The sequence below is a fragment of the Rattus norvegicus genome, chromosome 10 (genome assembly GCF_021556685.1).
Source record: "Rattus norvegicus strain SHRSP/BbbUtx chromosome 10, alternate assembly SHRSP_T2T, whole genome shotgun sequence".
Lineage (NCBI taxonomy): Eukaryota > Metazoa > Chordata > Mammalia > Rodentia > Muridae > Rattus > Rattus norvegicus.
The window spans coordinates 106,566,948-106,594,322 of NC_141543.1; the positions used below are offsets into that span (position 1 = coordinate 106,566,948).

At 47.6% G+C, this 27,375-nt stretch overlaps 2 protein-coding genes and 1 pseudogene across 4 annotated transcripts; 1 reads left to right on the forward strand and 2 right to left on the reverse strand.

The window, feature by feature from the left end:
* Nucleotides 1–515: 515 nt before the first annotated feature.
* Cd300c2 (CD300C molecule 2) lies at nt 516–5,555 on the reverse strand. Of its 3 annotated transcripts, NM_001168284.1 has the most exon segments (4): nt 833–1,004; nt 2,794–2,908; nt 4,698–5,042; nt 5,408–5,524. In NM_001168284.1, coding segments are annotated over 4 exon segments (636 nt in total). In that variant the 5' UTR covers nt 5,469–5,524; the 3' UTR covers nt 833–889.
* A 2,173-nt stretch (nt 5,556–7,728) lies between these two features.
* On the forward strand, nt 7,729–8,761 carry Slc25a5-ps8 (solute carrier family 25 member 5, pseudogene 8; annotated as a pseudogene).
* Nucleotides 8,762–18,056: 9,295 nt separating this feature from the next.
* Nucleotides 18,057–27,286, reverse strand: Cd300le (Cd300 molecule-like family member E). Its single transcript, NM_001202463.1, is given in 4 exon segments — nt 18,057–18,208; nt 19,903–20,065; nt 23,104–23,445; nt 27,213–27,286. Coding segments are annotated over 4 exon segments (678 nt in total). The 5' UTR covers nt 27,253–27,286; the 3' UTR covers nt 18,057–18,075.
* Between the last annotated feature and the right edge of the window lie 89 nt (nt 27,287–27,375).

Here is a 27,375-nt window from a genome sequence, read left to right on the forward strand (position 1 = left end):
ATTTCTCATGGAAGGTGTACGTATCTATTTGACAAGCTGTCACATTGTCCTCTAAGTGTCTACGTCTCTACCCTTGAATGAGCGGTGCCCTGGCCTTGGTTGGCGATGCTTCCTTCTGCTGTGGTGTAAGTGACCATCGAGTGCTCAGCCCTGTATGACACCGCCATCCCACCCCAAGGCAGAGAGGGAGAGGAAAGAGTTCCACAGGCAGAGGTAGGGGAGGAGAGTGCCCTGAAATGCTGAGTTCTGAATGTGGCATTGTCTCCTGATCCTGAGGTCACTGCAGCCATGGTTACATGCCCAAGACCAAGTCAGCAAGGTCAGCTAGCATCCAGTCAGGAGGCACTAAGTGTTCTCGGTGAGATACAAAAAGAAAAAGAGAAATGGAACATGAAAGGAAGCAGGGGACACAGGCCTGAGGGAATGGGAGGGTGGGGACGCAGATGGACAGGATAGAGTCATGTTCTACACACGTGTGAACATACCAAATAATAAGTAAAGGTACTCTATTATAATTCTATGTAATTAATTTTAATAAATTTATTCAATGTATGAATATTTTATGTGCAAGTACACCTGCACAGCAGAAGAGGGCATCGGAACTCATTAGAGATGGTTGTGAGCCACCGATGTAGTTATTGGAATTGAGCTCAGGACCTCTGGAAGAGCAGCCAGTGTTGTTACCTGCTGAGCCAATTCCCCAGCTGGTATTTATTGGGCACATTCTTTTATGTGTTTGACACATGCAGAGAATCTTCTAAAAGTCTCAGAGCATTCTCAAGAACACAGGTTTACTGGTTGTCCTTGGCCACCAGAAGTGATGCATCTAGGGACAGGGCCTCCATATCAACAGACTTCACTGGTTCTCATGACAGGGCCCAATGCTGTGTCACCCAGAGCACCTCTGAGGCCTGTTCACCCACAGGACGGCACTGAGCATGCACAGGAACAGGGGCAACTCCAGAAACACCAGGATGCAGAAGTAGAGGCTGCCCAGAAGAGACCTGGAAGGGACAAAGTCACAATGAGCTCCCTTCCCAGAAGGCGACGCTGATGCCCTGTGCTATGTGCCTGTGTCCACCCCAGGTCTGTGTCTGCAGAGATCTATGCAGGGACAAGGACAGGACTGCCTGAAAGGCCAGTGTGATTAATCCATAGCCCAAGAAGTAGCCGTGAATTCAGGCCTGGCCTGCTCTCTCCAGACCAAACCCATGGGCCTCTAACCACAGAGCCTCTAACCATGCAGACACCTCCTCCCCAACCCACACTCAGATCTCTTCTAACTGGACTTCTCCCACTTTCTCCTGGTGTCATTCTTTCATTCATTCATTTCTACTATGTAGGCCTAGCTGAACGAAGATGTCCTTCAACTCATAGACATCCACCTGTTTTTGCCTCCCAAGTATTGGGTGACTTTGCTTCCACATCCCCTGCTTATTCATTTTACATAGATACTTGTGTGTGTGTGTGTGTGTGTGTGTGTGTGTGTGTGTGTAAGTGTGTGTTCATGTGTATATGTGCAGGTAAACATGCATGTGCATAAATGTGGAGGTCAGAGAATAAACTTGGTCATTCCTCATGAGCCACTACTCTGCGTTAGTCCTGAGACAGGTCTCACTATGTAGTCCAGGCTAGAATGGAATTCACTGTGTGTCCAGGCTGGTCCTAAAGTCATAGAGCTTGACCTGCCTCTGCCTCCCAAGTGCTGGGATTAAAGGTGGGAGCCACCACACCTGGCCCATCTGTCTTGTTTTCTGACAGGATCTCTCACTAGCCTGAAGCTCGCCAAGTAGGGTGTCTTGCCAGTGAGTCTCAGGCATCCTTCTGTCTCTACCTCAGCAGCTGTTGTCCTTCAGATATGAGCTGAAATGCCTGACTTTCCCTGTAGGTGATATGGCTCAAACTCAGATGTACTCAGAGGGGCAGAACCATCTCCCCAGAGCCATTTCTCCAGGCTCTGGATGTGTTTAGGTAGGACCCGCTTGGCAGGAAAGTAACTCCAGTTCAGTGGGTGTAGGTTGATGTCTGTATGCAGGTGAGGGCTGGAACAAATTAGGGCAAAGCCATGATTGGACAGTAAAAAACTAAGGTGGTGACAAAGATTTTGTAAGGTGAGAGAGAAGGGGAAGGAGGAGAATCATGATGGAGACGGAAAAGGGTGACCCAGATATGGGTGATCTTGAATTGCTAAAGTAGCTGGGATGGATTTCTGTAGGCAAATTTATCCTATGTAGGTAAGCGGTTTATAGCCTTATCAGAGGTAATCGCTTATCGGCTTGTGAGTTTATTGTGTGGACAGATTGTGGATTGAGAGTATAACATATAAATCAGATTGATAAATTATACTTTGTTGAGTCATGATTTCACTGGGTTGTTGGGAGTCTGAGCAGTGTCAATGGCAGGGAGCCATGACAGGCCAGTCCATGCTGGACTTCTAGAACCCTGATTTTACCAGAAAGTTATCAGCTAGCAGAGAGCTGCCGGGAGAGATACTAACCAGAGGTAAATTAGGGTTAGTTCCATTCGGCCCCACAAGTGCCGGGGCTACTGTGGGATAAAAGGTTTAGCAAGTTTTTAAATATTTACCACCAACAAGTGGGTCTGTATCTGAGTGTCACTTCTGTGTCCTTATTTTTAGATGAGCAACTTGTACTCACAAGACCCTTCAGGTTAGCCTGACATTGGGAACACAGGAGAGGTATACAAGAGGGAGATCCAAACCCTTCTACCTCTGCTCTCTCAGTATGACCCCTCCTCGACAATCCAAAAATCTCATGGATGTAGGTTCCTCACCGAGGCCGTGCGCTAGGAGCAGGAATTGTGTCTTCTGTGGTCACACTGGGCTGAGTATGAACCAGTGAGGATCTGATGGTCTCTGGGACTGTTGTACTGCTCCAAAGGCTTGAACCTGTGATTGGAGCAAAGGATGAGAACACAAGACAATTCCTATGACCTCCACACTGTCTCCTACCCACAGGAAGCTCTGTCACTCTGCTTCACACGGCTTCCTGGGGCATGTGGACAGCCGTCTGACAGGCTATCAGCCCCATGGCCACACCAATGCCTGGTCAGGGATTCCCTTCCCAGCCCATCTCAGGGTGCACAGTGTCTGGCCTGCACTTGTAAACATGGAGACAGTCTTCTTACAGAGGAGAGTGTGTCAGGTTCCATTCAATCTCAACCACAGTGTTTGCCTCCTTGTCTGCCATCCTTCTGGGGACAAATAGGGTAGTGAATCTCCTTGTCTGCCTGGTCCACTCATTCCCAGTGTCAGCCAGAAAGGCCACTGGGCAGTGTTCTCTGAGGAATGAGCAGATGGAAAGTTCTAGAAAGGCAGGTGCTTGCAGGGCCCTGGGGAGAGTGGCCTCTACTGCAGAGAGACAGCTATGTCAGTGGGATTTGCCTTCCCAGACTTCAGTGTGGATCCACAGAGGAGGTTGCAGGGAAACATAAGGGGAAAATCAACATTGAGAACCAGGAGCTGGGTGTGGTGATGTCTGCTTGCAATCTGAGCGCAGGAGCGGCAGAGACAAGGACAGCAGGCATTCAAGATGAGTCCTGAGAACACAGTGAGATTGGGGTTTACCTGGATACTCAAGATCCTCCCTCAAATAACTATGATGATGATGAAGATGGAGAAGGAGAAGAAGGAGAAAAAGAAGGAGAAAGATGAAGAACAACAAGAACAAGAACAGGAAGAAGAAGATGTGATGATACCAACTGGGCTTATCAGAGGCATTTGACCCCTACTTCAGTCCCTCACCACCCCTGCTCTTATGGGTTCTAAGTACAAGGGAGGTCCCATAATCTGAGAATGAACTATAGACACGAAGAATATTGGCCACCAAAGTAGCTGAAAGCGTTTTCCATCCTGCAAGGGGAACCTGGAGGAATCCTCTGAGTTTCTTCCAGCAGTAAATTGTTGCTGGGAAACAGAGACAAGGGGGAGCTTGGGGTTGTTTGGGGGGTTTCTCAGGATGCTGAGAAATCTCCCAGAAGTCCCAGAACCAGTGATAGAGCTGGTACCTCCATGGAAAGGAAGTGTCCACTCAGTCCCAGGTCAGAGCCACCTTTGAGAGAGGGGAGCTGATGTGCAGAGGTACTGTTCCCTCATGGAGATTGGGGACAGGATCGTATGAGACCTGGGACAGAGGACTCCTCTCTTAACAGAACTGGAAGTCACAAAGAGCCAACGATTCAGAGCCTGTCTCTAGAAACTTTCACACTTGAAACTGTCCCACAGTGGACACTGAGAATCTCCAACACGGGTTGATGAGATGGTTCACTGGCTAAAGGCTCTTGCTTGCCAAGCTTGATGAATGAGTTTGACCCACAAGGTGGAAATAGAGAACTAACACCCAGAAGTTCTCCTTTTACTCACACACACCATGGACAAGCTCCTATACACAGACAAATAAACAATATATAAAAAAGCAAATAAATAAATAAAATAATAAAATGTCTTGTAGAACACAGGTTCCCCATTGTGTCTGTGTGCATGCACACACATGTAATGGTATACACACACACACTGTCACTTGTACCAAACATGTTCTAACAAAAGCATGTGTGGACACACACTCCCTATCCTGGATCACTCACTCTCCCAGTTCATCATGCTAAGGATCATGGCTTCCTTTTTCCATGAGGGAATGACAGGCCTGGACTCAGGCTGCCCTGACATGAAGGAGGCTTACCTGGGATGACAGACACCTCAACCCTGAATGACTCTTTATTCCAAAAGCGGTGATAGGGAAATGGTGTTCCCACCCCACACATGTAGGTGCCTGCATCCTCCAGGGTGAGGCTCTGCAAGGTCACTGTGAAGGTCAGGTTGTCTGGATGGTCCCGGATGGACACTCGGCCATTCCTAGCTTCTTCTGAGCCTCTGGTCATGACAATATCTTCGCAAAGTAGAACATGTGACCCTCTGCACCAGTGTTTCTTATTCATCTTGAATCTCTCCTCATACTGACAAGTCACGCTCAGGGACTCCCCCACAGTGCCTGTCACACTGCTGGGGCCACGCAGAGGGAAACAGCCTGGAAAACACAAATCTCCATTCTGCATCTCATAGCTGGATGAGGAGGACGGCCTCCCCTGAGTCAGCTCTTAAAAAACCCTCAGATCTTGAGGCAACAGTGAGAAAGGAGAGAGGCTTTGTCAGAGCAGGAGTCAGCACTGAGGTTACACAGAGATTGTAAGATAAGTAGAGATTACATGGTTATGGCAGTGACAGTCACAGGTAGCCCTCTGTGTGGTTCCTGATTCTGTCTCACCCTCCTGCCTTCTCTCTAGGCCAGTCTGCCTGTGCTGTCTGCTCCATGCACTTCCCATGGCCCTCTCAGGCTAACAGCAAGAGCTTCCATTTTCAACGATGGACCTGACACACCTGCCTCATGCTCACCTGGGACTCCAGAGAGGAGCAGAGCTGAAGGCAGCCACAATCCTATTCCTCTGGGGATCATTTCTTCAGCTCATTTGTCACCTGCACCCATGCCAGAGCCTAGAGGGACAAAGGAGCAGTCTCCTTCTACACAGTAGAATGTCCTCTTGCCTAGTTCTCCTTTTTCTCCTCAGCTTCCTGGTTCCTTGCTCCCATGTGAGGCTCTAGATAAAAGTTATAGGGAGGGCTCTAGTCCTCAGAGTCTGGGGTTCCTACCACGCCCAGCAAGTAGGGGCACCCATGGATGTGGTTTGAGGATGCCCTCTGTCCCTGAGGGCTTCTACCTACTGCCCAAGAGACCTGGGGAACATTTCCTTTTTCAGTCAGTTGGCCCACCCTCTCTTACAAACCACTTCCTGAGTGGGTTTGAAAGCTGCCCTTCTCTTGCTCTAGCTCTGTGATTACAGAGGAACCACCTCCTTTCAATATTCAGATTATAGGGTGCTCTTAGTTTATGAGGTCTTTAGCACTATTTCCAGGTTCACACTGCTGGTCAAGCTCATGCTATGAGCTGATCCCTGAGAGTTTATCTGTGTGTCTGAGTCCCCACAAAGGGTACGGACCTGTAGGTCACAGCTTTCTCCCCTCCCATCATATCTTCCTTCTGATTCTGTTTGGTTTGTTGTTTGTCTGTGGCAGCATCTCTAGCCCAGGCTAGACTCTATTTAGCTAAGGATGTCCTTGAACTCATCTTCCTTCCCCCACATCCTGAGTCCAGAAATTTTAGGTGTGTGTCACCACAGCCCAGTCATGGTGTGCTCAAGATGGAGCTCAGGGCTTCACACATGCTAGGCAAGCACTGTGCCGACTAAGACACATCTTTGGCCCTGATGATTTGAGAAAGTGTCTCACACGGCCACCCAAGCTGGGCTGCAATGCACCTTTTAGCTCAAGCTAACATTGAACTCACAGAAATCTCCCTTCCCTTCAGTACCAGAAATAGATGGGTGTCACTATGCATGACAGCTCGCTCTTCCTGTGTCTCCTGGCCCCATGTCTAGACATGGACATGATTTCAGGTAGGTGTTGTGTGGAAGAATGTAAGGATGACCTCAGATGTCTACTTTCTTTTTTTTTTTTTTTTGGTTCTTTTTTTTCCGGAGCTGGGGATCGAACCCAGGGCCTTGCGCTTCCTAGGCAAGCGCTCTACCACTGAGCTAAATCCCCAACCCCAAGATGTCTACTTTCTGATGACTCAGTTTCCCAGTTCTGGCCGTCTACTTCTCTTTCTTGTTGGGGAAGAAGGAACAAGAGTGAGTACTGAAGCTCACTCACCCACCTGACTACAGAGGCACTTATGCCCCTCTGATCTACAGAAATATGTGCAGGCTGTGGTGACATTTGTGGGGGACATTTACACTTACAGGGCCCTGGGTTGAGACTCTACTCTGTGTATCCACTCTTATCCCACTCACTTCTAGTCCCTATCAACACCGAACAAAGATGTTCTTCCTACTAACACAGAATGCAAATTCATCATGATGCCCTGGAGCCTCAAAGCAGATGGGCATTGGGCTGAAGGCTCCCTTTCTACCAGCAGGTGAGATCTAGCTCTAGGAAACACAAGGCTGAACAAAAGGACCAAATGGATTGTTCTGGACTTGTAATTGTTTTCATATTTGAACCAGGTCAAAATGTCATGGGCCTGGATAGAGTGTGTCAGGGCCTGAGGAGGAAGAAGCATCAGTCATAACGAACCCCAACTTCTCCTTGCTTCCCCAGAGGAGGCACCCTCAGTCCTAGGGTATCTCTGTCTGAGGAAAGGAACAGTCCGACATTGGGAGAATTCTCAATACTGATCTGAACCGAGGGGCACAAGGGCACTACATCCCCTGGCTCAACAGTGGCTAATGGAGATCAGAGAATGTGGGGTTCAGACACAGGTCTGTCTTACACATGACCTCTGGGATTTCCTCAGAACAGGACTTGACTCATAGCAGAGCACATGACTCATAACTAACTCAGCCGAGAGTTCAGTGCATACCCTCTGGTCCAGACTTGAAGGACGTGAGAATGGAGAGTCACTTTCCAGACAGTGTCACAGAACCTGCTCCAGGTGCCACATAAACGTATCTGACACAACACAATGCCACAGTCCCTTTGGACGAACACATCAGTAAGGACAAGGGACTCAGAATTATTGGTGATGGTCAGTAGTTGTGCTCCCATTGTACCTCATGCTCATGTTAGGTCACTCTGCCAGGAGCTGTCCTTGTCAGATAAGCTTTGGGAAGACAAGAAACATGCATTAAAAGTTATATAAAGTCACCCAGAGTCCAGGAGTCAAAGCCAGTTGTCAACCCAGTCCTGTCCTGCACTCGCCTGCCTCTTCTTTTTTGCTTTCAACATGACAGATGCTGCTGTGTCCTTCGCCAAGGTCTTCTTGGCTGTTGGAGTGACTGCAGCCATCTTCAAGATGGTGGTAGCACCCATCGAGTGTGTCATGCTGCAGGTACAGCATGCCAGCAAGCAAATCTCAGCAGATAAGCAATACAAGGGCATCATGTACTGTGTAGTTCGCATCCCCAAGGAACAGGGAGTCCTGTCCTTCTGGCATGGTAACCTGGCCAATGTCATCAGATACTTTCCCACCCAGGCTCTCAACTTTGTCTTCAAAGATAAATACAAGCAGATCTTTTTGGGTGGTGTGGACAAGAGGACCCAGTTTTGGAGGTACTTTGCAGGGAACCTGGCATCAGGTGGTGCTGCTGGGGCCACATCCTTACGCTTTGTGTACCCTCTTGATTTTGCCCGTTCCCGTCTAGCAGCTGATGTGGGCAAAGCTGGAGCTGAAAGGGACTTCAAAGGCCTTGGTGACTACCTGGTTACGATCTACAAATCTGATGGGATTAAGGGCCTGTACCACGGCTTTAATGTGTCAGTACAGGGTATTATCATCTACCGAGCTGCCTATTTCGGTATCTAAGACACCGCAAAGGGAATGCTCCCAGATCCCAAGAATACTCACATCTTCATCAGCTGGATGATTGCACAGTCTGTCACTTCTGTTGCTGGCCTGACTTCCTATCCTTTTGACATGGTTCCTCATCATATGATGATGCAGTCTGGACACAAAGGAACTGATATCGTGCATACAGGCACGCTTGACTGCTGGCGGAAGATTGCTCCAGACGAAGGAGGCAAGGCCTTTTTCAAGGGTGCATGGTCCAACGTTCTCAGAGGCATGGGTGGTGCCTTTGTGCTTGTCTTGTATGATGAGATCAAGAAGGACACATAAGTATGTCCTAGGTGTTCTCCCCGAAAACAGGCATGTTGTATAACAGACCATATTCTTGAACATTCTGGACAGATTCTCTGGGCTTGTCTGTTTTATCAATGGCAACTATTTACCAGTTGAAAAGTGGGAAGCAATAATATTCATCTGACCAGTTTTCTCTTATGGCCATTTCCATAATGACAATAATGATGGGACTCAATTATATTTTTTATTTCAGCCACTCCTGATAATGAAAAATTGAAGAAATAAAAATATACAAAAAAGTTATATAAAGTCAGTAAGAGATTTATAAACACAGCATTATAACAGAAAGTCCTATTGCATCAGGGCTCTTTTTATGTCCCACAATGCCATCTAGAACCCCAAGACCCCTGTAGTGACTTGGAATTCCATGGAGTTCCATGGGTGTGGGGAGATGGCTCAGTAGGTAAGGTGCTTGCAGTGCAAAGTGATGACTTGGGTTCAGATCCCCAGAAGTCACAGAAAGCTGAATGCTCCCACTCATCTGTAATCGCTGCCCTACTAGGTGAGACGGGACGCAGAGATGGAGGATTCGGGGAAGCTTCTGAAACATTTAGCCTGATGTCTGCAGTAGAGAACAAGAGAGACCCAGTTTCAAATAAGGTGAGAGGTGAGGAGGGGCATTGAAGGCTTCTCTCGGTGTGTCCATGGCATGCACATGTCTCATGGCACATGTGTGCCCCCAGGAGGGTTCTCTTTGCCCCCTCAAACACGCAAAGATATAACAGAAGAACAGAAAGAAGAACACAGAACAGGACAACAACAAAAATCCCCAAACCCTTCATGGCAAGAAGGTGAACACTCAGTCCCCGGCCTGGGAAGTCCTTCATGGAAGGAAGCAGATGCTCTTAGTCCTCTTCCCTCAAAGAGGATGGCAAGAGGTCCCAGCAGGACTCAGGCCCCTTCAGAGAGGACATGGCCTTCATCAGGACATGGAGGGATAAGGAGCTCATTCCTGGATTCTACCCCTCGGCTAGAAGTGTCTGGTCCTGGCACAGTCGGGGTAGCACTCACAGCTACTGAAGGACAGAGTTGTCTCTGTTCATCTGCACACACCGTCACATTCAGACACACACTGCACAACACACACTGGTCATTGCCATTGGCTGCCCCTGTATTCTTGCTAGGCTGGTTTATTTCATGTCTTTGCCCAGGGCTGTGAATAAGAGTCCCATGTTTTGACAGTTCTGTGTTTGCTGGAATCACAGACTTGTGATGGGACAGACAGGACAATAGGGAAGGCAGGATTGTACAGAGGTCTTTTTGGTCTCTTCTAAGTCCATTTTAATGAATCCCACAGCAATTGTGCCTGTGTCATCTGGAGTAAAATCTGCCTGAGTTTCCTGTGAATGAGAGGTTTTTGAGACAATCCTGACGTATGCTTGGTCAGGGTCCTCTTCCTACCTTGGCCTGTGCTAAACCTCCAGGGACCACCCAAGATGGCAAACACAGCAGAATTGGTCATGTCTTGTGTTCCTCTTATACTGACACTATGTGCCCAGGAATTTCCATGGGGCCTTGCATAGGACCAGGACAGAGCAGGAGGAAGGACCCTGCAGTCCAGGAGTCCCCAGTTCTAGCCTCACAGGGGGGCCAGGCTTGAAGAGGCTCCCTGGAGTCAGGAACTAAAGAGACCTGTGTGTTACGGTAGGCTGAGCAGGGACACTGCCTTTGTCAGACCCAGGACTTGAGCTTGAGGGGTAAGTGAGTGAGGGGATAGGGAGCGAGGTGTCCATGGAAACAGGGGACCTGGGGCTGGGTGACTAAATGTGGTATATGTGATTTGTGTATCTTCATGCATGTGTGTATTTGGGTGAGGTGTGTACCTAAGTGTGTGTGTGTGTGTGTGTGTGTGTGTGTGTGTGTGTGTGTGTGTGTGACCAAGACATAATGTTGTTACAGCCAGGACTGCCATTTCCACCCTTATTATTGAACCCTGACTGTGTCTCTGAATCATAACGATGGCTGACGTATTTCATGTGGCATGTACAGCTGTGTATAGTGTGGAGTTCATAATTACATCTGATGTGTGCAGTATATATGCATTATGTCTGTAGCATGTACAGTATGTATCCTATGTTAGGTATATGAGATATGGTATACATACAAATGATGCATATAGTATGTATGTGTCACATGTGGTATGTTCACTATGCAGCACTTGACTGTGTTACATGTATGCTGTGTGGTACATACACGTGTGTGGCATATTTAGCACATGTGAGGAGTATTCACATGTATATGGTAGTGCACACACATGCCAATAACTACACTTGATCCTGAAAGGTTAGAATTGTAATGATATATTTGCATGGGGAGCCGTGCCTATTTGTGTATCTATAAGCCAGTGTAGGCCAGCCTGCTCCAAGTGGGTTCTGGGAGGGTGGGCTCCAGGGGCCTTAGGTCTGGGAATCTTTCTCTTTCTTGTTAGGGTGCAGGACTGAATTGAGAGTTGCTCCATAGGCCTCTCTTGGAAGGCGGAGAGGAGTGGGAAGGAGGGGAGACACAGGTGCTGATGTTCCCAGAAATGCACCAGAGACTGAAAAATTAGCAACTTATTTCTGTGTCACCAGTGTCTGCTGAGGTACATACTCCACAAAGTCGGGGTTCCAGGCTTCTGCTGTCTTCCTGTTCTGTGCACTCCCAAGAGCTGACTTTTCCTGCACATCTAAGACAGTCATTACTGCAAGAGTGAGAGAGGAGAGTAGGAAGTTGCCAACAAGAACTCTCCCCAGGCGTGGGGCCACTTCACACTCACCCACCCCTGTCAGGCCACAGAAACAAACAGAACCCCAGAAACACGTGCAGTTGCTATGGGGAAAAGAGGAAACCCCGAAGACAATGGTCTTCTGGAGTCTCTTGACAAGCTCTGACCTGAGATGAGAAGCAAGAAATCCAAAAAGAGGAACAACCCTCAGCTACCAGAAGTTTCTACATGTATCCAGTGCTGATCGCTGCAACTCCACAGGGACAGACTCATCTGGGAGGTGCCTAGTAGGACTTCTCTGTCATGGGGCACCTCCTTGTGTCTCTCATGGTCTTCTGTTGCCATCAGGGCCTCTCTCAGGAACAGGATGGAGGAAGGTCCCTCTTAGAGAGAGGAGGGAGTGCAGAAAGCAGATGCCTACTTTGGGCTGAATGGAGGACTGGGTAAAGGGAAGGAAGGGAGGAGGGAAGGGAACACCAGCTCTTATCCCTCTCTGCTTTCTACTGTGGAGGCAATGTGGGCAGACACCTCACAGCCCCCTCCCTGCCTTTCCACCACAGTGGACTGAATCCCTTCTAACCATGAGCCAAAATAAACCTGTCCCTCCTTAAGCAGCCTTTGTCTTGATATTAATCAGAGTAAGGAGAAAAAAAGCTGACCGGCAGTCTCTGGAAAGAGGAAAGAAAGCTGGGGTTGCTGGTTCACGATTTTAATCAAAACACTGTGGAGGCAGAGGCAAATCTCTGTGAGTTTGAGGCCAGCCTGGTCTAGACTGCAAGTTATGAAAGATACCCTATGTTGAAAAGAAAAAAACACAAAATAAACAACAACAAAAACAAAAAGGAAGAGAAAAGAAAAATGATAAGCAGACACACAGTTTGTCAGTGGGCTGATAGGTTATAGTGCACCTGTAACTTTGTCAACTAAGTACAAACTAGAAAACTGTGGAAGAACCCTTATTGAGAACTTTTTTCTATCAGGTTGACATGGTGGGCAGGTTTGTAAGGATCTGTTCTTGATTGTTAATTGATGGATGGCTGTGATGGCATCCCTGAACAGTTGGTCCTGGCTTCTATAAGAAAGCAGGCTGACAAACCAGGGAGAGCAAGTCAGTGATCAGCGTCCCTCCATGTCCTCCGCTTCAGTTCCTGCCCCCAGGTTCCTGCTGAGCTCCTGAGACCTTCCTTCAAAATGGACTGTGCCATAGAAGCATCAGCCAAATTATACCTCTCCTCCCACCACGTTGGCTTTGGTCAGGGTTTTATCACAGCAACAAAATTAGACTAGGACAGACAGACAGATGGGTGCATGGACCAGACATTCAGACAGATCAGCTTATCTCAAACTTAGACTCAAACACTGGCTTATCACTGTTTGTGACCCACCCAGCCTCTTGACCTCATGATCCAGCCTCAGCCTGTATCTCAGTCCCTCCCCCACATCCTCTTCACTGCTCACTGTGTTTAGCCTCAAAAATGCAAGCACCAACTTCTCATTACATGCTCTGTTTAAAATTAATTTTTAATTTAATTTTAGCTTTAGTTTTTTGAGACAGAGTGTGGGGCAGTGGACGGTGCCACTGGACAGAAGAACTGGTAAGGCTGTAGCAAGTTCAGAACCCCAATAAATCACATAATTGAGAACAGCAGAGGTTCCAACTAACTCCCGACCAGTTTCCTGTCCTGGAGCATGTGACCATGACACCCCACTAAGAGGACCTCAACAACCAGTCAGGTAGGGTTTCCATGATAACGAAGTATAGACCCAGAGTGTTTAGCCAATGAGATTTCCTTTCTGGGCATCCCTTCCTGCAAAAGGTATTTAATCCTTGTTCACCCCGAGTAAGTCGTATGCATCCACTTTTGCTAGGAATAAAACTGTTTAGATAAGCAAAGACCGTCTTCTTTATCAGAGCCTCCTGAGGTGGGAGCTCTTCACCATATGGAGTCCGAGGCGGAAGGCCTTCATCATACAGAGCCCCGCCAAAGTCTTTCCTAGAAGCCCCTCCATACTCCTGGCATTCACTCAGAATGAAGCAGAATCCCAACACCCCACGTCCCAGGCTTAGTGCGGAATAGGGGATAGGGGGGTCAGACCCCCATTCCCAACTCCTTTTGGTTCCCTGCCACCTGGGTACACAGAAGAATGGGAGACCCTGTTCTCAACTCCTACTTTGGTTCCCAGTAGCATCGGGGTACGCAAGAGTTTGAGAACCACAGAATTTATCCCAGCTCTCCTTCGTTTCTCTCTCTGAGAAACAGGGGCTGGGTCCCCTATCCTAGACTATTTTTCGTTTCCTCTTCCTCAAGTGGTGTGTAGGCAGCCCGGCACCCCAATGGTGAGGAAAAAACGCAGCCTATGAACCCCCAGGCGTTTCGCCTCCCCTCTGTGTTCCCATACCCCAGCAGCGAGGCGGAAATGCAGACCAACAGCAGAAGTCTTACTATGTAGCTCTGACTATCCTGGAACTTGGTCTGTAGACCAACCAGGCTGACCTCAGACTCACAGAGATCAGCCTGCCTTTGCCTCCTGGTGCTGGGCTTAACGGTGTGTACCTCCACCTCCCCTGCCTGGCTCGTTTCGTGGATTTAAGGAGATTGTTCTGCTGCTATTCTACAGCGCCTTTTTTTCCTTGAAGGTCCCAAATGAGGAGCCATGTTCCCAGAGATGACTTCCTCCATCACCCTTCCCCTGATTGGGGTCCTCCATTGAGCCTATTACAATTTGGTAATATCTTATGTCCTTCTGACTGAACATAAGCTTCATTGGGGCAGACATTCTACCCCATGTTTATACCAGGGCTTGGCACTCAGTAGGCTCTTAATAAATATTTGTTGACATAAGTAGAGACCTCACATAATTCCATGTGGGCTTGGAGAGAGTGGTTAATCCGTTCACCATGCCTCTTTCATTATCAACTCGTGTGACCAATTTGGATATTTGATGGCGAGTATCTACTCCATCGGGACCATCTCAAGGTCTGGAGAACGGTCTTCGTTGTTAAGTCGTTGTTCTTCCAGAGGACCACGGTTCAATTCCCTGCACCCACATAGGGTCTCACAGCCATCTGTGGCTCCAGTTTCAGAGAGGCTGATGCCTTCCCCTTGGCTCTGTGAGACACTAGGCATGCGCGTGCTACGCAGACATGCATGCAGACAAAAGACCCATACACATAAAATAAGGAAATAAAAATTATAGGAGGAAAAAAAAGAGAACGGGTTCTGTTCTTGCAGAGGACCTGACTTCAGTTCTTAGCATCCACCCCAGGTGGCTTAACCTGGAATCTTCACCCTTTTGTTTTTAATACCATGGATGCTTGTACACTCATGCACATATGCACACATTGATACACATAACTTTAAGATGATGATGATGATGATGATGATGATGATGATGATGATGATGATGATGAATCTTTTTGTAAAATCATGCCAGGAACTGGAGAGAGGGTGCAGCAGTTGAGGACCCTGATGCTCTTCTGCAGAACCAGGTTTGATTCCCAACATTTGTATAGCAGCTCACAAGCATCTGCAACTCCCATTCTATGGCTTCTTCTGGCCTCTGAGAGCACCAGGCTCAGACGTAGTGCACAGTTTGGCAGCAAAGCACCCATATATACAAAATAAAACATTCTAATTACAAAAATAAGCTGATCCCATGGTCGTCTGGGAGTCTCATGGCGGCAGACTCAGGCATCCAGTGATGCTCAGGTCCGAATTAGCTACAGAATCTCTGCTTCAGTCCTTCCCTTCCCCCTCCAAAATCCCAGCTTCCTTCTGTTCTTCCCCCTCCAAAATCTCAGCTTCTGTTCTTCCCTCGCCCGTACAATTGGCACCAACTCTTCATTGGCATCTTTCTGAGCCCTGACCCAATTTATCTTAAGGCTCAAAATTGGGAAGAAGCTGAAGGATGAAACAGAAGGTAGACGGAGGGTCTAGAAGGATAAGTCAGCAGTGGGATGACTCCTTGAGTAGACAGAAGCCTTCTCTTCTACCCCTGGAACCCAAGTAAGGGTTGAAGGAATGGACCAACTTTATAAAATTGTTCTCTGACTTCCACACCTGGGCCATGGCATGTGCACACACACATCTGTGGTGTATGTGCACACCATTACACAGAGGTAATCTTTTTTTAAGGACAAGGCTCTGAGGAGAGTCAAATGGGAGGTAGACTATCTCTGCTGAGTCTGGAGTTACTGCTCTTTGTAGGTGGAAGAGTGGTAAGATTAGATCCAGTGGCTGCCACTAGCTCTTCTCCTTTTCAGCCTCCAGGGTAGTGGGACTGTGGCCCTGGAGACCTGAACGCATGAGGCTTGGGTGCTGGTTGGAGAAACTCTATTCTAGATTGCAGCCAGAAGACACAAGCCCAGGGTGGTTGTGAGGGTGGTGAAGAAGACTTGTCTCATGGGAAATCTCCTCAAGTGTTCAGAATGATGGTGGGGTTGGGTTTTGGGGGGTTCTTACCAAGATATGAATGCAGACCATGATAGGGGAATTTGTGCATATTATGGTGTCTGTGCTAAATTTGTTATGTTGGAGCTTTGGATGGTGTCCTCAGCTACCATTCTCTATGTGGCATGGGCCAACTTGCTTCTGTGTGCCCCTGGTGTTGGAGGTAAAGGAGATGGGCTCATGAACTGTGTTCTTTCCTGTTTGGTGCGAGAGCAGGGGTGTGTGACAGACATAAGAGTGTGTCTGCCTCACATTTTAGCTCATGGATATCCATCCCAGAAGACGAATAAAAAGACCCATCTTCATCTCACAAGCCAATGACTGAGAGTTCTGGGTATCTCCACTGCTAGGGCAGATTTTCAAGGGCTCCTGCCAGGGACAATCACAGCAGGAGAGGAGGAAGAATGCAGTGCCCATTGGCCCGCTAAGAATAGCAAAGCCACATCATGATGAAAGTTGCCAACGAGGCAATAAGTTGAGTAATAAGAAAAAGGAGAAATTATGCAAGCAATGAATCCACTTAAAGCAGAAAGAGTGGGGGTAACCCCCAGACCTGCTTGCAAAAGGGAGAGTAAATATAATGCGTGTGTGTGTGTGTGTGTGTGTGTGTGTGTGCAAGCGCGTGTGTGTGCTTGCCCTCTATGCTGTGCTGACAGAACCCACCCTGGAAAGAAGAAAGTGGGGACACATGGAGAGGAAATGGTTCCCTCTTTAAAATTTTATTATTTCAAAAATTCTTATACAGCTTCACAGGCATATACAACAAATTTTGGTCATTCTCGCTGCTATTACCCTCTCTTTTCTTCCTTCCTGTCCCATTCTCCTCCTTCCTTCTTTGCTTCTTTTTATTTCCTTCTTTTCTTTTTCTTTTTTCTTTTTCCCAAGACAGGGTTTCTCCATGTAGCTCTGTTTGTTCTGGAACTTACTAGGTTTCTCTGTGTAGTCCTAGAACTCACTCTGTTAACCAAGCTGGCCTTGAACTCAGAAATCCACCTGCCTCTGCCTCCTGAGTGTTGGGATTAAAGGTGTGCTCTATCACTGAGCCCCTCTCCTGATTACATGGTGTGTGTGTGTGTGTGTGTGTGTGTGTGTGTGTGTGTGTGTGTCCCACTGAATTTAACTGGGATTGCTTGTCTGAGCATGAGTGGACCATGGGTAACTGATCGGCACCTATACCACAGAAGCAAATGAAAACTGTCCTCTCAACAGAAACAGAGGCAGGCTCACTAGACTCATCAAGGAGAAGACACTAACCTGGGGACTCTTCTCACACAAAGTGGGAGTACATCCGTGTTAGGTGTGAGTTTAGCCCCACACTCACTTCAGGGTGACTAGCCTTCAGGGACCAAAACTAAGACTACTTGGGGACCTGTGCAAGTGGCACAGAGCCTAGGACAACTGCCTCATCCGTGTTTGCAATGGGCTTAGTCACTGGGTTGTGTTGACAAAAAAGAAAGCAGGCTATGTCCCATCAATAAGGGACAAACATCCAGTGTGACAGTGGCAAACTTTTTTGCCACTTGGTGAGGCCACATTTCCCATATATTTGGTCAGTTACCTCGCTGGTGGCTCACAGACTTGTATGGCATGTGTCCTCTAAGGAACTGGGGCCCCGGGAAGAAACATGACCTTCTCTTGGATTTTCTACTTCCCTGGAAGCCATCGGTGGAAGATAGGCCCAGGTAGGCACTGTGGGATGTTCTGAGAGAGAGGGACATGAATGGAGTTTAGAACTCAGCCGTCTGAGTTTGAGCCCACAGCACCTCAGAGCCATGGTACTGCTGACCAGTCTTTGCTTAAAAGAAAGAAGTGTGCTTATAAAAAGGTAAAACAGGAGAAATTGGTTTAGGTGGATTGTGGTGAGGTGTGGGGGAAGAGAGTGCCTCCATGGGCCCATGCTGAGGTATCCCTTCCCCCTGAGTGACCAGCCACACGATGGCATATTATAGAATAGAGTTTATTCAGGGTATGGGGAGGGGAGTTGAGAAGGTAGTAGAGACAGAGAAAGGGACACACACACACACACACACACACACACACACACACCCACACACACAGAGGGAGTGGGGGAGACAGAGACAGAGATAGAGAGACAGGGACAGAGACAGAGAGACAGAGACACGGAGACACAGAGAGACGCAGAGAGAAAGAGATTATTTTCCATCTCCTGGGAAGTGTTTCTCTCTGTCCTGAGCACCAGAGCTATGGGCCTTCACCCGGCCAACTTCACCTCCCCAGAGCGTCTCTGAGGCCTGTTCACCCAGAGGATCGCACTGAGCATGCTCACAAGCAGGGGCAGCACCACGAAGGCCAGCAACTGGAAGGAGACGCTGCTCAGCAGGGGCCTGCAGGAAATAAAAGAGGCAGGAAGTGAGCTGCCAACTGGCACCGAGGGCTCAGCCTTCCTGACGTCAGTGTCCTAGCCTTCAAGGGCCAGAGAAGGACACGCTTAGGTGTACAGGTCACGTCCCTGCAAGCGCATGGCTGGTCATGGCGCCTGCAGGATAAACGCTCTCCCGGAAAGCTTTACCAGACATCCCTCCGCCAGGTTGAAGGCTTCACTGCTCCCTGACCTTTGACCCTGGCTTCTGCTCCATTCTTCACCAGGATGGCCCCGCCCAAGCTCATCAGAGCCTGTGTGTTAGTAGGAGGCTTGGGGCACACTACATCTAGATATGGTTGATGGCTGCTTCCACTTTGTCCGTGGATTGAGACTGGTGTCGCAGTTCTTTGTGTCCCTTTCTCATACCATGTGGGGCCATAAGACCCTGAACAGTATTAAGCCCCATCCCCCACCTCCCTGCCATCCTCTACCCAGGTCTCCCTCTCCCTCCTTGGACCATCCTTGGTTTCTCCTTTGGCCCAACAGGAGGCCGTCCTCAGCTCCTGGAAAGCACCTACAACTGCAGATACTCTGAGTCACCGGTTAGTCCCAACACGTTCCTAGAAAATACAAGAGCCGCTGCTTGGCACACCATGCCATCCAATGTCCCGGAATGTTTCCAAGGACTGAGCTCTCTCCGTGCTTCACATTCTTTCAGACCCTCTACATTTCTGGCACCTCCTACCCTCTGTCACTTGATCACTAACCTTCCATCCACTTGTCAAAACAAGCCATAAAAACACATCCAAGGCACTGGCAGAAAAAGAAAATTAAAAAGACAAATAATCTTTGTGAGAGCCTATGGGGTGAGATGCTTTGAGACATGTTTGTCTAACTTAAGGTTTAGGGAGCAGAAAGAACACAGTAGAAAGATCAGGGGACTGGATGAGACCTGAAGAATAATTCTCTGGAAGAACTAGGGAGGTGACCAATGTCTTAGCTTAGCTTGTGGTTTATCTGTGTCCTTGACCCGGAGACTTGACCCCAACAGGCTGTGATGAAATTAGACCAAAGTAGCTCAATAGTGCTGGGAATCCCTCTGGACAGCTTCAAGAGTGGCACTCGTCATACACACACACACCACAGTCCCCACTTTCCCACTCCCCCTCTGCACTGTGGAGCCCCCCCACACTGGCTCTTGGCAGAGTTGGATAGGAACAATGAGATTCATTTGTAAGCTGGAACCAGTACCTGATGGGAGAGAAATCTCTTCTAATTCAGTGGAGCCCCAACCGTGACCCTCTGTCCCGCCCTCTGGGGAACACACAGAGGAGACAAAAGAGCTCAGTCTCTCCTGCCACTCAGGTGAAAAATGTTACCTTCCTGTAGCTGAGGCTTAGAAGGGAAGTCTTGGTATACTAAAAGGTCAAAAGAGAATCCACCAGCCCAGGTGTTTCCACGAGATAGTTACTGACATTAGCAAATAAAATTACAAGATGGATAGGCCAATTTGGTATTCAGATAGATGACCTTTTAAAAAAAAGTATAAATATAGTCATGTCAAGTAATGCTTGGAATATACTTAGGCAAGAAATGATTGGTTTTCCTGAATCCCAGGATTCCTGGGCATTTGATGTTTTGTCAGGAGGCCTGCCCAGTGGGAGGACACAGGGTCAGCTCAGTGGGACATAGCTGCCAGGGTAGAGCTCTGCTTACCAGATGAAGGGGCTGTTCTGGATCAACCTTTCGTGGCCAGCGTTCTCCATGTTTGGTGGTATGGATGTCAGAACTGTGGGCATGGTTGTCATTATTGTAGTTGAACTTTCTGTCGTTATTGTAGTTGAACTTTCTGTCGTTCTTGTAGTTGAACTTTCTGGGGCTGAGGATACAAAGAGAACCTGGTTCAGTTCTCTTGTGAATTAAAAAGAAAAATAATCTTTGTGAGGGCCTATGAGGTGAGATGCTTTGAGACCTGTTTGTCTAACTTAAGGTTTAGGGAGCAGAAAGAACACAGTAGAAATGACAGGGGACTGGATAAGACCTGAAGGACAATTCTCTGGAAGAACTAGGGAGGTGACTGATGCCTTAGCTTAGCTTGTGGTTTATCTGTGTCCTTGACCCGGAGACTTGACCCCAACAGGCTGTGATGAAATTAGACCAAGGTAGCTCTACAGTGCTGGGAATCCCTCTGGACAGCTTCAAGAGTGACAAGTGTCATACACACACACCACAGTACCCACTTTCCCACTCCCCCTCTGCACTGTGGAGACCCCACACACTGCCTCTTGGCAGTCCAGCTCTGGGTACAGCCTTAAATTCTTTCCACTAGAAATTAAAGAGCTCAATTTCTAGTCACCATCGAGAACTTACATTAGTTATTATACATATTTTTTTGAGACAGGGTTTCTCTGTGTAACCCTGGATCATTCGGGACTCACTCCATGGACCAGGATGGCCTCAGAGTCAGAGATCTGCCTACCTCTGCCTCCCTAGTGCTGGGAATAATGATGTGTACCGAGAGGCAGAGACAAGCACCTTCAACATCATCTCTTGGATTTTCTAGCCTTCAAAAAGACAAGAGCTAAGTAGACCTCCTTTGCTTCTTCCTAAAGTAAAATGTGGTCCTTTATATCACTGCCCCTGAACGCATAGCAGACCTTTTGGAGCTGGTTAAGAGGGAAAGGCCGGGAGAGTCTGAAGCAGCAGCTCCTGGAAGATCGGACAGCTGCACAACCTCCAGTCTGGGCGAGGGCTCAGAGAACCAGAAGACTGCCGGGAATGTGTACTTTGGAAGGCGGTGCACATGAGGTTTCTGATGGAAAAAAGAACTGTCTTGGGAACTGGAGTAGAGGCCATCCCTGTTTCTTGTGGCAGAAGGTTTGGTTTCCTTGTGTCCTTGTCCAGAGGCATGTTGGAAGACTGAACTTCCAAGGGATCAACCAGTGCACCTAGCAGAGGAGATCGCGAAACAGCAAAGCGTCCAGGCTACAGCGTGGCAGCTCTTAATGGCTTCGAGTCAAATGAGAGAGCAAAGGGATCGTTTGAAGACAAAGCTTACTAAAAAGAAATCGGAGCGGCATATCCAGAGGTGGAGCCGCCGGGATGGCAAGGCAAAAGGCTTCCCAGAACAATCTCTGTCCCAGGAGACTAAAGTTGAGAAACAGAGAGTGGTGGGGGCGTTGAATCCTGGAAAGAAGGAGGATTCCTTGAGGGGACCCCCGAAGAGAGCCCCAAAACTGACTGGGAACTCTAGCTTGCTGGCAAAGAGATCCTCAACTTCCGCCATGATTCTGAGGGGCGCAGACGCAGCCTCTACAAGCAGCAGGCCTTCTCAGCATCCGTGCTGCGCAGGGGATTATAAAGTTCGGAAAAACAGAGCTGTGGAGTCCTGGCGGCTCTCACCATGGCTGAAGAGGAAACCCAGTGAGAGCAGGAAGAAGACTGCCTTCAGGTTGGAGTCTCTGTGGAAAGAATCTGAGGTGACGATGCCTCGTGGTACTGTGGTAGTCAAGCCATAGCGGAAACCCAAGAAGAAGACCCCAGCCCATGAAGACTAAAGCTGGGGCGGAGTCTAGCAAAGCCCCACAGGAGAGAATGTAACTTTGAGGACTGGGATTAGATGTTTCCTTCCTTGGCTTGGCTTGGCTTCCTCCTTGGGCTCATTAAGCATCCCTCATCCATCCGTTTGCCCATCCACCCCTGTTCCTTAGAAGAATGTAACTTGTTTTGCAACTCCAGGCTCCCCGCTACAAGTGGTTGACAACTATCTCGGATGAGCCTTGTGAACCTACGCTGGGATAAGTTAAGTCTTTGAAATTATTTAATGGGATTTTTGTCTGTGAGGAGGACGTGAGTTTTAGGAGCCAGGAAGAGCTAGGAGTTGAATGCTGTGATTAGTTCCCTGAACTCAATGCAGGCCTTTCTTCCTGTAAATCTTTGCTAATGGTATAAGGGGGTAAAACTTAATCAGAAAGGCACCTTTGGGAAATGATTAATTAAGATCATTAGAGTAGAGACCAAATGACTGAATCCTAGTAGTATCATTAGGACGAGGGGGAGGAGACCAAAGTGTGGCACTGCCCAAACCAGTGACATTTGGATTCCTAGTTTCCCAAACTGTCAGTTAGATAAACTTACTTTTTTTAAGAAAATAAATTTACATTTTATAGAAAAAAAAAGTCGTGCACCACCATGCCTAGCACATTAACTATTTTCTAAAGATGATGTGCAGAGAAAAAAGCAGCTCCCTTTTAAAACTTGTTTCCTTCAGAGCATACTCATTACTGCCTGGTGTGCGATACGCAGAAAAAAGTTCAGTTTTACATATTTTATTTCTTAAAAAATATCCATGTATATGTGTATGGGTGCTTCCGTGTATCTATGTGCACCACGTACTTGCAGTGCCCATGGAGGCCAGAAGGGGGCGCAGGATCCATGGGAACTGAATTACAGATGGTTGCAAGCGACCATGTATGGGCTGGAAAGGAAATCCAGTTCTCTGGAAGAGCAGCCAGTGCTCATAATCATGGACCCATCTCTCCAGTTCCAATTTTGTCTATTTCCTTTGTTGTAGTTGTTTAAAGCAAGACATAAACCCGATCCTTTATTACTGAATCTTGCCCAGAATTAAAGGTTCTGCAGCTTCCTTTATTTTATGCTAAAGGGAACGGGGTCTCAGCCTGGAAGTTTAGCTCAATGGCACCCATGAGATTCTGAGTCAATTCCCAGACCTCTAAGAGTGAGGGTATCTAAGACACACATACAGGAGCCGGGAGACAAGGCTTTCCCACCTCATTCTCTATTTCAATAGAAAACAGGATGAATAGAGAAGACTTTGCTTACCTTTTCTAGTAAGGCTTTCAGAAGGGTTGCCAATCCCTCTCCCCAACCAGGATTTTCTGGAATTTTTTTTCTTACCTGGGTCAATGCTCACACGAACTTCAAACATGGGATCACGTCCAACTTTCGTAATTCCACACCAGTAAACGTCAGCATCGCTCATCCTCAGGTCCTCCATGGTCACTGTGAAGATGAAGTTGGTCTGGTCGTCCCTGATGGACACACGGTTCTTCTTTGCCAACCGCTCTGATGCATCAGTTTCAACGAGGATCTCACAGCTTCTCCAACCAGATCCTCGGCACCAGTACTTCCTGTAATCCTCCCACCCTGAGGCATATCGGCACTGCACTGTCAGGGAGCCCTGCTCGTGACCGCTCACCTCCTCTGGACCAGTGACTGGATCCTGAGCAGTGATGCAGCCTGGAAAACACAGAATCACAGATCACTGATCTCCTACTCCAAGGGAAGGGTACAGGGCCCTGTGCCAAGGAGAGTTCATGAGCTGAATAACAACCAGCGAAAGGCTTCCCTTTTCCCAAGACAGATCATCGTCATTATCCCATTGGTTGAAGCTGCAAAAAGAAAGAAAGAGAAGGAAAGGAAAGAAAAAAAGCAAAAGGAAAAAAAAGGCTAAAGTCCCCAGTTACAGTTCTCAGAAGATAAAATGGTGACAATGACCAATCATGGCTGGAGTGGAGGAAGTGTCAGAAGGCCATGTCCACTGGACATCATTCTGTATTTCGTTAGGGACCCATCAGCCTCATGAGGTTCATCTGAAGAAGTCATGTCCCATGGCCACACAGAAGCCACTTGTGTTAGTCTTGGCAGTCTCTGGGATGAATGTCTTGGAGGCTGACTAAAATGGCACCAACCATTCAGATTTCCCTATGGTGCAGAGCCCACAGCACACAGACCCTCTGCTGTCCTTCAGATCCATGGAATCTGAGTCCAGAGCTCCTGGTAAGGACTGAGGCTGCAACACCATGGGTGCGGTGCTGACACAGCGTGCACAAGCAGCATCCATCAAATACCCGCTGTAAACAAAATGATACAGGAGTCTCTGGAGAGATGGCTCAGTGGTCAGAGCATTGGCTGTTCTTCCAGGGATCCTGAGTTCAATTCTCAGCAACCACATGGTGGCTCACCACCATCAAATGGGTTCTGATGCCCTCCTCTGGTGTGTGTGAAGATAGCTACTATATATATATATATATATACATATATATATAATATATATGTATATATATACTATATATATATGTATATATATACTATATATATGTATATATATATACTATATATATATATAAAAGATAAACTATAAAAGAAGCAGGGCACTGCCTTAAACAACACCAGCAACAAAGTATGTCCCTACATGTAAGAAAACAAAAACTGCTGAATATACTTATTTTTAAACTAAACGATCTCAACCAACAACAGCACGGAGAGCCAGCCTGCAGTATGGGAGAAAATCTTTCCAGCTTATGGATCTGATAGGAGGTAAATGTCCCGTCTATATGAGTGAGAATTCGGCTCAAGGAGTCCAACAAGAGATCATAGTCCAACTGCAAATGGACAAGTGAGGGGCAGTGGAGATGTGGCTTAGTCAGCGAAGTGTCTGCAGCGTAAGCCAAACCAAGAGGAACCTGCGTTCGTGTCCTAGCCTAGCACGGGGAGGTCAGTGGTAGAGACAGGAGATGCTAGAAGCTCTTTGGCCATCCAAGCCAGCTTCAGGTTCAGTGAGGAACCCTCTCTCAGAAAATAAAGGTGGGAGTCAGCCATGGTGGATGTCACACACAGGCATGTCTCTGTGAGTTCAAGGCCAGCCTGGATTACATAGAGAGTTGTAAGCTAGCCAGAGCTCAACAATGAGACCCTGCATCAAACAGAAAGTAAAATAAAATAAAGTCAGGTGTATTTAAAGAAGGATACCTGGCCTCTCGATCTCAGGCCTCCACACATGTGCAAACCCACAGGCAGATTCGCCTGCCCACACACATGCTCACACCTACACACACACATGCTCATACCTATCCCCATTCCTGGAAGGCATGCTCACACCTACACACACACACACACACACACACACACACACACACACACACACACACAAAGGAGCGGACAAACTGAGCAGACAGTCCTCAAAGGAGATACAAGTGGTCAATAAACATACAAACAGATGATCAATGTCACTAATTTTCAGGGAGATCAATGCAAACCAGGATCACAAAGAGCATCATACCCCAATCTGAATGGTTATAACCAAAAAAAAAAAAAAAAGACAAAATGTAACAGTGTCGATGTGTGTGGGACAGAGGATGTCTCACACACTGTGTGCTGGATATGTATATTAGATTTTATGAGAAATGGTGTGGGAGTTCCTCATAAGACTAGCATAGAATTGCCACATAAGTCAGCAATCCCACTGGGGGACACACCCTGTGCTGGTTGGGGTTTTATAAACCTGGCACCATGTTAGGAACATACAGAAAAAAAGAACACAAATTGAGAAACTCTCTCCATTAGGGTGGCCTCTAGGCAAATCTGGGGGACATTTTATGACGTGGGAAGGTCCAGTCCACTGTGGGCGGTGCTACCTCTGGGTAGCAGAGGTATAAGGAAGCAGGCTGAGTAATTGGGGTTGGGGATTTAGCTCAGTGGTAAAGCAAACATGCAGCCCAGAGAAGGCGAATATGTGGAAGAGACATCTCCCCTTGTGTTTACCGTAGTAGTGCTCACAGTAGCCATGGCTCAGTGTCACGCGGATACAGATGAACAGATAATAGAGTGTGGTGTGTGAATGCAAGGGAGTATCGTCGTAAAAGGATTAAGTTCCGCCATTTGCAGCCCACAGGCGAGATTGGAGGAACTGAAATAAATCAGGCACAGGAAGACGCTACCACACAGTTTTATTGATGTGTGGGAGCGAAAACGTTACTCTCTGTGGCTAGAGAGACAGGGAGACGGACCAGTCTGTAAAGTGCTTCTGTGTAATGAAGAAAAATATCTGAGTTTGGATCCCCAGAACACATGGGGGGAAAAGCCAGGTTGGGGGGTGGGTATCTGTGATCCCAAAAACAGGAGGTTACTGGAGATCACGGCTGGATAGACTGACTGTGTGAGCTCCAGGCTCAGCGGGAGACCGTGTGTAAACAAACAAGGTGGAAAGTGGTGGAGAAAGGTGTTCAGAGCCAATCTGTGACTTCCATATGTTTATGTGCACCCATGTGTGCACCTGACCGCATGTGCACGTGTGTGCATACACAGAGAGACAGACACTAACATTTACACATACCTACACCACACAGACACATTTTTTTCCTCAAAGGAACAAAAGTTAACCTCAAAGAAGCAGAGAACAGAACAGGGGTTATCAGTCTGGGCAGGGTATTAGGGAAGAAGGGAGAGGGCTGACTGCATAGAGGGAGAGTTGTTGGGACAGAGGTGTCTGCCATTTGACGAGAATGACAACTTCTAGTGTTGTATGAGACTGACAAAAACTATGGTTGACAGTAGATTATTTCAAAATACCTCCTAGAGAAGATTTCAAAGACATGACAAGTGGCTTTAATGAAAGCCCAGCCCCTGCACTGATCCTTACCTCCTGTAGCAATGTGCAGATGCCACACTGTACCCCATCAGGTTTTTCCCTCAAATTGTGGACCAGGCTGACCTTGAACTCAGATGTTTGTCTACCTCTGCTTTCTGAGTGCTGGCATGAAAAGCATTCACCACCACACCCAGACCCTGTGAGTATTGATTACTGTGTCAAATAAAAATCAAAATGTAACTGGAGATGGAGCTCCACGCTAGAAATTCCAACACTCAGAGGGTAGAACCTGGAATATCACAAGTTCTGGGTCATCCTAGACTGCGTGTGCCAAACATCAAACTAAAAATACATTTTGAAGAGAATTAGTTCATCCACTCTTTCATTGGCTTTTGTAGAGGAGCTATGGTTGAGAAATACTCTGGAAGGTTTGTCTTTTTGGTTTTGTTTTTAAAATTGTTTTTTGGTTTTGGTTTTTCTGCAATACCCACAGAACCCATCAGATGCCAAAAACTTGCCTTTTACTTTGGGAGTTAGCAGCTGGTGAGTGAATCAGCCGGTTTTCCCCAACCCAGGGCAGACCATCTGTGTTGCCCTCACCACCGACATGGGAGCTTCTATAGCCCATGTTACTTACCTGGGAGGAAGAGGAAGATCAGAGCAGAGAACTGCCACATGGTCTGGTCCCCTCTCCTGTCCTTGGTGGTGACAGATGCCAGCACCCTGCAAGGACTTAAAGCTCAGCTTGAGTTTCCTTTAGGTCTCACCCCTCAGCTTCTCTCATTAACTTCCTTGACAAA

What these genes read in the sequence shown, in the direction of transcription:
- Cd300c2 (XM_087572514.1), bottom strand. Translation starts at nt 5,468, where the DNA reads ATGATCCCCAGAGGAATAGGATTGTGGCTGCCTTCAGCTCTGCTCCTC. An exon ending in GCTCCTCTCTGGAGTCCCAG is followed by an intron (nt 5,043 to 5,407) that starts GTGAGCATGAGG and finishes TGTGTTTTCCAG; the next exon opens with GCTGTTTCCCTCTGCGTGGC. An exon ending in TGAGGTGTCTGTCATCCCAG is followed by an intron (nt 1,005 to 4,697) that starts GTAAGCCTCCTT and finishes TGTCCCTTCCAG; the next exon opens with GTCTCTTCTGGGCAGCCTCT.